A 13,803-nucleotide genomic window follows, 5' to 3' on the forward strand; every position below is an offset into this window, starting at 1 on the left:
ACCTCTACAACCTACACCACCAATCCCATCTCAATAATTGGAGCACCTGTCTTTGTTGAAGGCATTACCCCAGAGGTTCATGCACTTTTTTTGAACCTGGACTGATTGTTTAAATGGTGTACACTGTTTTGATGAGAAGAAGTACAATTGATTATGCATTATTAGTTTAAGCAGATTGTGATGTCTATTATTGTGACTTCGATGAAGATCAGACCATAATTTTATGAATAATTAATGCAAAAAACCATAAATTGCGAAGGGTTCACAAACTTCTTGCAACTGCTCAACCTTGGCATCTTTCTGATCTACTGTTCCACTGTTCTATCCTAGTATCTTCATTGCTTCAACAAAAACTGTCTAGTTTGTTAGACTTAACCTCCCCAGCCGAAAGCAATCATGACTATCCCTTAACAACTGATTATCCCAAAAATTATGTTATAGCAACCTTGGTTATTCTCCAGCCCTTTGTGATCTCACGTTGCTAAAATGGTGTGAGAATCTCTGTTAAAGCCCCAGCATTCTTCCTCCTTTCCTCTCTTAACAACCTGGAAGAGATCCTATCACGCACTGCAACTGATCCACTTTAAGAATCAGGGCAGCGAACATCTCTTTTTTGATATCAACTTGTCCTCCTGACCATGCCATATTCCAAGTCGGTGAATACTGATGCAAGTACTCATTTGGTATCTTGCCCATTTCCTGTTTTTAGGCTTAAATTCCCTGTTTTGTCCTTGAGCGGTCCTACCCTCTCCCTTTGTTACCCATTTGCTTTTAATGTACGTGCATCATGCCTTGCGATTCTCTTTAATTGTTCTCACCAAGAGCAGTGCATTGCCCCTTTGGGCCCCAAGGTTTCTCTCCTGCTTTATACTCAAAGGACCTCTCTGATTTCAGCTTAAATCTCATATACTTTTTCTTGACTAAATTTTCAGTATCTGTTATTATGTTGCCATCTTTATCATTCTTCAACATGGGAACAAGTTGCTCCTGAATTGTAAACGCAAACTGGAGGAAATCTGCAGATGCTGGAAATTCAATCAACACACACACACACAAAATGCTGGTGGAACGCTGCAGGCCAGGCAGCATCTATAGGAAGAAGTACAGTCGATGTTTCAGGCCGAGACCTGATGAAGGTTTTGTGTGTGTTGCTCCTGAATTGTGACCAGCTGACATTTAAATGACTCCCACATATCCCTAATTACTTTCCCTAGGTAATTGTGGCATCGTAATGTATCATGTCCATTGTCTCTGTAGATATGACTAATTGGAAGGTGGTTGAGGAGGACCTACCTTCTCAACTACAAATGGTTGCAGTTACTTCTTCAAGCTCCTCTGTGCCAAATTTTAGAAGTTCAGCAAGAGTACTGACAGCTCTAGCCACCTTGTCAGTCTGGGGTGGCAGCAAGATTACTGGAAAGCTTGCTGTTGGACAGAATTTATAATATTGAAAGGTTTCTTTAAAATGCTGTTTTAAGCAGCTTCTGATTTTGGTGAAAAATACTTGTTTACTGTTGTTTTTAAAGTTGCCAGAGATGGTCAAAATGTTTTAAAGCTGTTTGAAATAGTAAACCAGTTAGTATTTCTCATGTTGGGGCTGCGTAATGGAAGAGAGCATACGGTTATGATGAGAGGTAGGAGGTATTGAGGGAATCTGTGGAGAGAGTTTCCTTTAGTGGTTGAAGTCTGGACTGTACTGAGGTGGTGGATGCTGATTCTTGACTTTTGAGAAGCCTCGATATAAGCATTTGAATCACCAAGGCATTGAAGGCTATGGACCTAGTGTGGGTAATGGGAATTACTAGTGATGGATACAATGGCCAGGGTGAAGAAGGCTAAAGGGCTGGCTTAACTGTGCTGTACGAGCTGTATGATAAAAATTGTGCTGATGTTTTAGATTTACACTGTAGATGAAGATTGTGTACACTGAATTACACATGTGCTAGTCATAAATCTGACATTTTGAGGCAGTAATTAAGGAGATTGTTATAGGGTGGGTGATTTATCGATTTCTAAATCTTAATAAGATGATAGACACAGGGGTCTGAGGTATGTTGTTACACTCAGTCCGAAATTGGCTGGGTGATAGGAGGCAGAGTATACTGGGATTTTAACACACACAATATCTGCAGATCCTGGAAATCCAAAGCAAGACACACGCAAATTGCTGGAGGAACTCACCTGGCCAGGCAGCACCTTTGGAAATGAGTAAACAGTCAACATTTTGGACCAAGAACATCTTTTCTTTTCTATAGTTACTGCCTTGTCTGCTGAATTTTTCCAGCATTTTGCAGGATTTTCTTCTGACTTGAAATCTAGAACAAGTGATGTACTGCTGGGACCTTTGTGAATAACAAGGGGAAAGTTAGTAGATGACATGACAATTGGTGGAGTCATGGATAACAAGTTTGTTTAAAGATGCAGCAGAACATAGATCAACTGGAACATTTGGGGGAATGTTGGCAGATAGAATTTAATCCATTTAAGTGTGAGGTAATGAACTTTGCATGTCAGATTCTGTTAGGGCATATAGAGTACATAGAAAGGATCTTTGGAGTGCTGATATACAGAGAGACCTTGGGGTGCTAGTCCACAGGTCAGTTGAAGTGATGACATAAGTGGATCAACATCATTATATACCATGTCGTATAACATGGGCGATCATGGTCATCCGCGAGTTCCACATGCACAAATTCAACCAACTGCGAATTGAGAAAAACTGGAAGTGCTCTTCCAGCACTTGTTGTTCGAGCATGTACAGACTTTTTTTTCTTGTCATTATTACCTAAACAATGCAGTATAACAACTATTTACATAGCATTTACATTGTATTAGGTATTATAAGTAAGGTAGAGATGATTTAAAGTATATGGGAGGGTGTGCATAGGTTATCGTGGATCGGGATCAGAAAAAATTATAAGTTCTCTTACTAAGTAATTTGGAACAGCTGCATCCAGTATTATTTAGCGTCAGTCAAACGTTTGTCTTAGAAAATAGTATATATTTTACCTTTCAGTGCATATAAAACACTTAAGAAACATATGTATTTCAATAATTAAAACACTGCGTTGCTTAGTAGTAACTGTAGCTTGCATTGGGGCAGAGCCTTTCTCATTTTATCCTTTAAAATTGTTCCGATTGTTGACCGACTATGACTTGACGCTTTTCCAATGACCGATGGCGTTTCACCTCTTTCTGATCGCTTTATTATTTCCACTTTATTTTCAATCATGATTATTTTCATGAATAGAAACACTGTGGATTCAGAACTCCGCTGGGTCCTAAAGTCCACTGCACTAAGGTTAAATAAGTGACTTGAGCATCCATGTTTTTTGGTATCCGCGAGGGGTCCCAGATCCAATTCCTCGCAGATAAGGAGGGCCAACTGTATTTCATTTGCCACTTTCTTGCCCATTCTCCTAATCTGTCTCCTAATGCATCCTGCCTGTTTCCTCAACACTACCTGGACCTCCATCAATCTTTGTATCATCTGCAAATTTGGCAACAAAGCCATCTATTCCATCATCATTTATATACAGCATAAAAAGAGGTGGCCCCAACACCGACCTCCACTGAATGCTGCTAGTCACTGGCAGTCAACCAGAAAAGGATCCTTTTATTCCCACTTGCTGCCTCCTACCAATCAATCAGTGCTCTAACCATGTTATTAACTTTCCTGTAATACCATGGGCTCTTAACTTGGTAAGCAGCCTCATGTGTGGCACCTTGTCAAAGGCCTTAAGTCCAAATATACAACACCCACTGCATCCCCTTTGTCTGTCCTACTTGTAATCTTCTCAAAGAATTCCAACAGCTTCATCAGGCAGGATTTTTCCTGAAGGAAACCATGTTGATTTTGTACTATCTTGCCCTGTGTCACCAAGTACCCCATCACCTCATCCTTAACAACTGACTCTAATGTCTTCCTAACCACTGAGGTCTGGCGAACTGGTTCATAATTTCTTTTCTGCTGCCTTCCTCCTTTCTTAAAGAGTGGACTAACGTTTGCAATTTTCCAGTCCTCCGGCACCATGCCAGAGTCCAGTGATTTTTGTACATTTCTAATGTACCACAATCTCTAACGCTACCTCTTTCAGAACCCTAGGGTGCAGTTCATTTGGTCTGGGTGACTTATGTACCTTTATGTCTTTCAGCCTTTTGAGCACCTTCTCTCTTGTAATAGTAACTACACCCACTTCCCTTCCTTCCTACATCAGGCATACTGCTAATGTCTTCCACAGTGAAGATTGCCGCAAAATATTTAGTTCATCAGCCATCTCCTTATCCCCCGTTATTATTTTTCCCGCCTCATTTTCTAGTGGTCCTATAGCCACTCTCATTTCTCTATTTGCTAGCTTGCTTTCATATTTCATCTTTTCCTTTCTAGTGAAGGAAAACTTCCCAATCCTCTATCTTCCCACTAATTATTGTTTTGTTGTATGCCCTTTCTTTTGCTTTTACAATAGCTTTGACTTCGCTTGTCAGCCAGAGAGATGGTAGAGGGAGATACTTTTTGCAGTTTTAAAGGAATTTGGATAGTTATTTGAATTGAAAAGGTACATGCAAGATGCATCAGATGCTGCTCATCCTGCTAAGGTCCTTAAGCTGATTATCTGTTGATCTGGAAACATGTACCTTTTTTTTAATCCCCCTTGCACCTCCAACTGGCAAGATGTTCAGATTTGATTAAATAAATTTTTACCAGGAAAGCTTATGCAATATTTTGCATAATGAAACATAAAGCTAATGGAAAGACAGAATTAGCATAGGGCTCGGTTTATCCTAGAGAATTCAGTATATTATGAATCAATTTTCACTTTGTTCATAGAATTCTGTTTATGTTTGATATCTGAAGACATGGGCCAATGGCATAGAAATGCTTCATTCCTTTTTACAAAGTAATATACTCTTATGATTGGACTAGGACATCAAAGTTAGTGAATTTGGTTATGTGATTGCTTTTTGACTCTGGTTAAGATGTTCTGTTTATAATTTGCATTCACTTCAGCTGTCATACAGAAAAATTATGGTGGTGAAAAGCTTTCTAACCAATTATTGACAAGGGAGTAATGACAATTTAGGGGAATGAAATAAATCAGCAAGGGATTTCCAAGTTGTAACTGTATTTCAGATTTGGGTATCTTTTAAATCTTGGCTTAGGTATTTAGAAATGGCTTTCAATGCTATTTGTTTATTGTAGTTGTGTATTCAGCCTGTTATTATACAAATTAATATATTTAGATTTGAACTTCATGCATAATCTCATCCAAGCTTGATGTTCTGCACCAGGGTGACATAGATGGCAGGGTGACTTTAACCAGGGAAAATGGGTGGGATTTGTATCTAAATATGCTCTAAATATTATTACAGTTTATGACAGTATCAAATACTAGGTGGATTCTAGTGATGAGAGTAATTGTCCTTGATGTCTTTGTAAATGTAGTGATTGGGGATTCAGTAGTTGAAGTCACACCTGGCAAAAAAAACATGATTTAGGCATTGTTCCAGAATTCCTTGGGATGACTCTTTTGGTCAAACTTGTCTTGGATTACTACATTTTCTGAAGGTCTGCAAGTTTTGACATATTATTGGTATTGGGTCTTAATGACATCACTGTCTTTGATTTTGGAAAAATCAAAGCGATTCCTTTGATTTTTGCTTAAAAGTTTTTAAAGCCTATGGGGCAGAGATTTCTAGGTCTAATTGAGCAGTGTCTTTCACCTAAGTTAGTGGTGGATATTGTGACTTCTGCTTGTTTGCAGAATCGTATCTCATGTTCTGTATTGTTCTTTTGATAAAATAGAAATTCACAGCCTGTTGGATTGCAGAAATGCAGAAAATAAATAAGTTTTCATTTTATTTATTTATTATTTAGATACAACATGAGCTAATCTTGTACCTAATCTGTTGTCAAACCCTCTTCCAGAATGATGTATTCCTGTTCATGTCCATTGCACCACTTAACATATTTTCGGTCTTTAACTTTCCAGTCCTGTTTCTCTCTTCGTTGTCTTCATTGTGCTTTGACTTTAAGTCCTTCATGTAGTTTTATTTTTGGCTCTCTTCTACTATGATTACATTCCCAGTTTTACTTAGTCATAGAGCACTACAGCACAAAAACAGTCCATCAAGTCCTTGATGACCTTTTTGTGCCTAGTTCAATTGACCAGACCTGGACCATAACCCTTCATACTTATTCATACCCATGCTTGTACTTATCCAGACTACTTAAACTTTGCTGTCAAACCTGCATCCACCACTTCCACTGGCACCTTGCCCCTCCCTTTCCACACCCCCCCCCCCCACCCGGTTCCTTTTCATTTTTCACCCTTAAACTATGAGTTGCATTCTTAATATTTTTTATTCATAACCGAAAATGTTTCATGTCACACCATTAGTTTTCCTTGCCACTATGTGATTCTTTTCCATCACTACCTTTCTCTTTCTTTGTCTCAGTTGTGCTATCAGTGAAAAATGCCAGTGTGTTGAACCATCTTTGGTGTCCTCCTGATCTCTTGCATCATCAGGACTTTGGTCTTGCAGTGTTTTTGCTGCAGAAGGTGCACCATTTAATGCCCATGTCTATGTATAAATCTTTTTTGGTAATATGCTATGATTCTTTGTATTTCAGCAACTGCATTTTCATGCTGGTTCAGGAATGACCTTAAAGAACTATCTAACGAAGTATGTCTTTATTTATATTAGCTATCTTGCTGTAGGCAGGCCACAGCTGATGGTTATCAGTGTAGTACCAGACAACCCGGTTATTAGGCATCAGTCAAGGAGAGAGAAATAAATTTGTTCAATTTAAAGCTATAGGTACCATGAACTTTTATTGCACCAGAATAATAACTGTTCTTAGTGTAGGAAAAGATTAAGAGCAGGTTTCTTTCCAAGTTACATTTTATTCTGGAAATGCATCATTGTTCCTTCATTGCTCTGTCTAAATTATGTAACTCAAGTTTGTTGTTATACCTACAGAAACATTGCAGTGGCAGTAGAATCTATTTTCTTGCCTTTAGTAAATGTTGACCTTGCTTGCAATGTCCATGACCAGACAAACAAGGGGAAAAAAAATTAACTGTTCTTGGAGTGTCTTGATTAACACTTCCAGTTAGTGTTGTATGTTTGTCCATCAGGTAACATCAGCTTAAATGAACCCAATTGCGTTTTAAATTAGTCTCCTGTTTAATTTCCCCATCAGTCCATCAATGGGATACTTATTAATGTTAAAGCAAAACACATTGGTACTGGAAATCTAAAATGAAATACAACATACAGGAGCTGCATAGAGCAGATAATATCTGGAGCGTAAGTCCTAGGCATTGTAGATTAATGACCATTTGTCAGGACTTAAAGTGGAAAGTATTGAGTTAATTACAGAAATGAGTTTGGAATGGAAGAAAAGAGCAAAAGCAAATATCGCACAGGGCTGAAAGCAGAAGAGAATGATTTAAAAAGGACAATAATTCAAGTTAGTTAAGATGGTATTGGGGCTAGTAAGAAAACAAATTTAAGTGGGAATCATTACTTCATCTGCCTGAAACTGGAGGCATTGCTTAGAATGTGAAATAAAGCTTCTGTTTGGAAAACTGTAAGAATGAGATACTATTCAATGTTAGGCTTTTTTTTAAACTCCTAAGTGGTTCCAGATTGGCCCAAGTTGGAATATGTTGGGGAATTAAAATGCCAAGCAACTACAAACCTGCAGTGGCATCCTGAGTTGATATGTTCCTCAATGCAGGAGGAATCATGTTATGAGCGGCAAGTGATGATATGCTGCAATTTTTTTAAATTACCAAGTGGGTCAGTGGGTTTGGAGCTCATTTATATTTATAGAGGAAGGTCCCATTTTGGTCAATCGAAGGTGTTATAGTCTGTTTAAAACTATTTTTTAATGATTGCAAGACCCTGCTGGACATTAAGAACTTAATATACTGCATTCCCACCCAATCAACAAGTTGCTCGTTGACGGAAAATCTAAAGGAGTGGTACTCGGTGCGGACTGTGATGCTGTCTGGTACGTGGAGGTGTTGGTGCATGAAGGAGGTGTGCATTCTAACAGCGAGAAATTGTTTTAGTTGCTTCTCTTGTGATAGCAAGATCCTGTTGGACATTGGTGTGGAATGCTGCAAGTGCAATTCATTGGTTTATGGGTGAACAGCAGGAGAGCTGTGTCGCCTCGATCATAGCGAAGACTAGGCACGTCACGTGTTTGCAGCCACCGGTGGGGGGGGGGGGGGAGGGTAGCATCACAGTTGGTGCACTCCAGTGAAATACTAGAGGCAGTGTGGTGCTGTGGCTATACCAGAGTTGATGTTGCTCCCCAGTGTTCACTTGGCAGAAGACAAGCTGGATGGTGTTCAGCTGCAGACTGCTGCAACATACATGGACTTAGGGACTTGGACTATATGTTTCGTGTGCCTGTATTTTACTGCTCTGTTATATGTGCGTTGTGCTGTGTATGACTATTGGTACTGAGTTTAGTACCTTGACCCTAGAATAATGCTCTTTCATTTGGCTAGGTTAACTGGTATTCATGTATAGTTGAATGAAAATTAAACCTCCACTTGATGAGGGGAGCAATAATGATTTATAGGGAAAAAATCACTGTGTCTTGGGGCTGGGCTAATAACATTAGAGGAAAATCAATTAAATGACATCTTGGTTTCCATTGCATAAGAAATAATGTTCTCTTCCATGAAGTGCAAGAAGATGATGGGGGAAGATGTACTTACCTAGAATATTGCTTGAACTAAGGCTATATCTCAAAATAGATTGAACTCACTTGGATCTTTTTCTCCTGAGGAGGGAAACAAAGTCGAGTAATCTGAAGACTAGTATAATGAAAATGCTTGTATCTTGTTGTCAAGTCCAGGAATGAGAGTTGTCAGTATAATGGTGGTCTGATAGAGTGTGCTGAAACATTTTAACCTGGAGAGGAATTGAAATATGGGGCATACAACCACAAGGCATAAAATGTAAATAAAAAATGAATTATATCTATGCTTACCAATATGAACATTTCAGGGAAGCTAGGGGAGACAGAATTAGAACATTTTGAGGTTATCAGTTAAAAGTAAGAGGTATGCATATACCTATTAAATACTGGAAACGTTTTACCATTGTGTATTTCAAGTATTGCTGGGCATAGTGATGCCTGTGCTATAGCAGTTCGGGTATATGGAATTCTCAAAACACTACAAAAATCTGAGATACAAAATAAACATGTACTCTTATGAAATTGAGGTGGGAGAAGAATAAACATTTTTTTTTAACTTTCACTTAATGAACGCACGTGTAATGTGGTTTGTGTTACACAAAATCATGTTAAGAACTATTGTCCAGGAACAAATCCTCCCCCTGTAATGCGGGGGGGGGGGGTTACCTGTAATGATTTGTAATTGAATGCATCTTGTATTGGGAATATTAGTCGCAAACTTCCTGTCTTGGTTTGAAATTGGTTTATTATTGTCACGTACTGAGATACGGTTGACAGCTTGTCTTGCATACTGTTCATACAGATAAAGTAATTACACAGCATATTGCGGTAGAAGAAGATAAAGCAATAACAGAATGCAGAATAAAGTGTAACAGCTACAGAGAAAGTGCTGTACAGGTAACAATGTATGAGATCATTTGAAGATCAAGAGTCCATCTTATTATACTATATGTAATGTACTAGTATCACAATAATTTTCTGTTCTCCACTGTGCTGTCGACCCTGTCAAAAGCAAGAAGTTTCTACTTTTGTGCTGGAGCCTCCAGCTAGGTAGGGAATCCATGAAAAATTCATGTCCGCTCAAAAATATGGAGAATATACTCTATTTATAATTAGTGTTGGTAAAGTATAAATGCTGCATGTGGATAACTGATAACAAATGTTACTAGGGAAACACTGAATTTTAATGCATTTTTTGTGGAGGCTATCTTGATATATGCTTGTCAGTGCTTTTGATTTGAGCATACTATATCACTTAACATAATGTTCTGTTTCATTGTTCAGGTTATCCTGCAGGTTACCCTACAACTGCACCAGCCTATACTGCTAATATGTATGCTAGTGGCAGTCCTGGATATCCTCCAGGTAAGATTTTTGAACTCTTTTGTTGTCCATACTCGGTGCATTTTAAATGATAAGCTGATGTTTATTATGCATTCACGTAATAAATTACATTTTTTAACGACTTATTCAGAATTCAGACATTTTCTAATAGAGGAAAGTAATGGGAAGAATATTCCTAGACCCAAGTTATTCCCCGCATTCTCCATTTGGTTAGTCTGGATGCAAAAGTTGATGCTAACATGTCATTACATTAGGCAATGAGATCTCAGTGGCAGTTAGTCCCTGGGTATTATACAAAGGAGATGCTGCCCTGGAATGCCATGAGAGTCTTATCAAGAAATATAAAAATAAATTTCAAGCTAGAACTTTAGTGAATGTATACTTATATCTGGAAACATTACACTGCAGGAAAATTGTTTACTTTTGTTTCTTAAAGCACAGGCTAAGAATTCGCATTGAATTAAATAGGATCTCTAATCCTTCACCAGTTATACCTTGGCATAAGATCAAAGGTGATTTCCTCAACATAGTGGAGGCATAGCAAGTAAAGAAATTGATACTTTGGCTTGTGTCATTCAGTAAGTCTGGGATTTGCAGGGAGTCTGAAAGTCAAGAATTTCCCATCTGAAAGGTTGAACACTGGGTCATCATCTTGGATTTGCCTGCTGCAACTGGAGCTGGGGTTCTCAACCTGTGGTCCATGGACCCCTTGCTTAATGGTATTGGTGTATGGCATAATAAAAGATTGTGAACCCCTGAACTAGAGGATCCACTTTATAATTTTGATTTTCCCTTTCTTGCACTTGGATTGAATGAAAGTTTGGATTTAAAGAACTGGAAACTGACAAAGAACAATTTGAGGATGAAAGCAAATAATCCTGGTTGGAAAATTAGTTCTGGGAGGGATGGAGCAGTGCACATGATTCAGCTAAGAAATTGTATGAAGATGTAAGGAACTGAAGCATGAGTAGGCCATTTAACCTTTGTCACTTACTTCATATTCAATAAAATGGTGCTGGATCTTACCTGTATGAACATTATATCCCTTGCATTGTTCAGATTCCAGAAATTTATTGTTTTTTTTTAAGCATGGAGTTTAGCAATGATTTTGACACAGACCCATATGACAGGTTATCAAAAATGGATAGCAGTAAATTGGATTCAAAATTGGCTTAGTGACAGTAAGCAGCTGATTGTTAGGTGCTCTCGTGGCAGGAAAATGGTTATCAATAATGTTCAGTTAGGCTCTATATTTGGTCATTTGCATTTTGTAACCTAAGACTTAAATATAGGATTTAGGATAAAGGACTTACAGAAAATCTTATTGACCATGGTTGTAGGTAAGTTACAGGGAAAAAGACTATTGTGGGAGAAGTGGCATCTCATGCAGACATGCAGACAGATAGAAATTCTAATAGAAAGTTACAAAAATAGAAGAATTAGACAATTACTTTGTCTGAAAACAAATCTGGCCAGGTATAATAGGGAATCAAGGGTTCAGTAAGATCGAGAGCCCGAGGGGTCTATAAGCTGAGCAAAAGTACTAGAGAGCTGACAGATCCCAAGGACTTGATGATCAACACCCAAAGTTTTTGAAATATGTGCCTTCAGAGATGGCAGACACCCTAGTGTCTTTCAGGATTCTACAAATAGTCTGAGGGTAGTAAATGCAATGCCACTATTTAAAATTGGAGAAAGAAGGTGGAGAACTGCTAATCTGTAGCTTCATATCAGTGATGGGGAAGAAGGTTGAATTTACTTACATTGAAATATTTGATAACAATCATACTAGGATTGAGCTTAGATTCATGTGGTAAAATTATGTATAACTGAACTGCTGGAGCAATTTGAGGCTGTGATGTGGAAACAGCAGAGAGGAACCATTCCTATTCATGGAGGTGTCGAAGATATCTGGAGGATACTGAATGAAGCTGGCTGGTAAAATAACCTATAGTGATATGAAGAATCATTTGATTCAAGAATAATTGAGGCATAACATTTAGCAGAGTTGAAATAAAAACCAGGAGGTGGAAAGTGGTTATTAAAAACAGTGAAGATTAACTGTTATTATGTACAATTTAAAACTTGGACCTGAATTATTAGTGTGACTCAGGCAAAGTCCTTGTAATCCCTAATGTGTTGATCATTTTCAGTGTAGTTGAAGAAAATTATTGATAAGAATTCTAAGTAATTTTATCTTTGCATAGTGTGGCTTGCGTTACAGAAAGTCCCTTTATCACATAATAGGCAGTAGTTGTGCTTTAAGCAATGTTGCCCATGTAATGCAAATATGTAGTGTTTCCTAATCCATTAATCACGTTATAATGAATCTGCATTATGGAAACATATGTTATAGCAGAACCACCTACACAAATATGAGAATGAAAGTTTCACCTGTTTAACCTCAGAATCTTGTTTTAACCTATTGAGCTGTCTCCTGGCAACTTGTCAGTAGTTCTGAATGGAATCCCAAAGATATATGACAGAAGAAAAACGAAGACAACTTGTCAATAAGAAGCTATAATATAATACACTCCAGACATATCGAACAGAAAAAGTAATTATGAGAACTAAACAGAGATATTATGAATTAGGTGAAAGATCACACAAGATTCTTGCTTGGCTATTGAAAACAGAGCAGGCTACCAAAACAATAAATGCAATTGGAACAAGTGCAAATAAAATTACTTATAAACCTTTAGAAATTAATGAAACTTTAAAAAAAATTTACTCCAAATTATATCAATCAGAATCACAAAATGAGGTTGCAGAGATAGAAATTTTTTTTTATCACAAATAACTCTTCCAAAATTGAATTCAGAAGAACAGAAAGGATTAGATATGCCCTTTACATTAAAAGAGGTTGAAGAAGCTTTAGGATCACTTCAGAATAATAAATCTCCAGGAGAAGATGGTTTTCCACCTGAATTTTATAAAAAATTTAAAGATTTATTAATCCCTCCCTTTATGGAGTTAATATATCAAGCGGAAAGAACACATAAACTTCCACAATCTTTTTCAACAGCGATCCTAATAGTATTGCCAAAAAAAGATAGAGATCCTTTAAAACCAACATCAAATAGGCCTATTTCTTTGTTGAATATGGATTATAAAATAATAGCAAAAAGTTTATCTAATAGATTATCTAATTATTTACCAAAATTGAAACATATGGATCAAACAGGCTTTATTAAAAATAGACAATCGGTGGATAATGTAACTCGGTTACTTAGCATAATTCATCTGGCACAAAAGAAAGAGGAAATGAGTGTGGCAGTTGCTTTGGATGCAGAAAAAGCATTTGATAGATTGGAATGGGACTTTTTATTTAAGGTATTGGAAAAATATGGGTTAGGAAAATCTTTTTATAAAATGGATTAAAACCTTAAATACTAGTCCCAAAGCTAAAGTAGTGACAAATGGTCAAATTTCAACATCATTCCAGTTAACAACTAGACAAGGCTGTCCATTATCACCTGCCCTTTTTGTAGTGGCAATAGAACCATTAGCTGAATTAATTAGAACGGATCCAGATATTGTGGGCTTCAGAGTTAACCCGGAGGAATATAAGATTAATTTATTTGCTGATGATGTTCTGATTTATTTAACAAACTCATTGCATTCATTGCATAAATTATCTTTCAGATTGGAAGAATATGGGAAAATATCAGGATATAAAGTAAACTGGGATAAAAGTGAAATTTTACCCCTTACTAAAGGAATTATAGTCGATGTCG

The 13,803-nt window shown here is 37.4% G+C and overlaps 1 protein-coding gene across 2 annotated transcripts in view; it reads left to right on the plus strand.

Moving 5' to 3' along the window:
- The window catches only part of fam168a (family with sequence similarity 168 member A), a 151,667-nt gene that overhangs the window by 95,440 nt on the left and 42,424 nt on the right, over positions 1-13,803 (plus strand). For both annotated transcript variants that reach the window (XM_059963950.1, XM_059963951.1), the window contains exon 3: positions 10,007-10,087. In XM_059963950.1, the coding sequence (XP_059819933.1) occupies positions 10,007-10,087 (81 nt within the window). The remainder of the gene's footprint in view (positions 1-10,006; positions 10,088-13,803) is intronic.

The sequence above is a fragment of the Hypanus sabinus genome, chromosome 3 (genome assembly GCF_030144855.1).
Source record: "Hypanus sabinus isolate sHypSab1 chromosome 3, sHypSab1.hap1, whole genome shotgun sequence".
Taxonomy (NCBI): domain Eukaryota; kingdom Metazoa; phylum Chordata; class Chondrichthyes; order Myliobatiformes; family Dasyatidae; genus Hypanus; species Hypanus sabinus.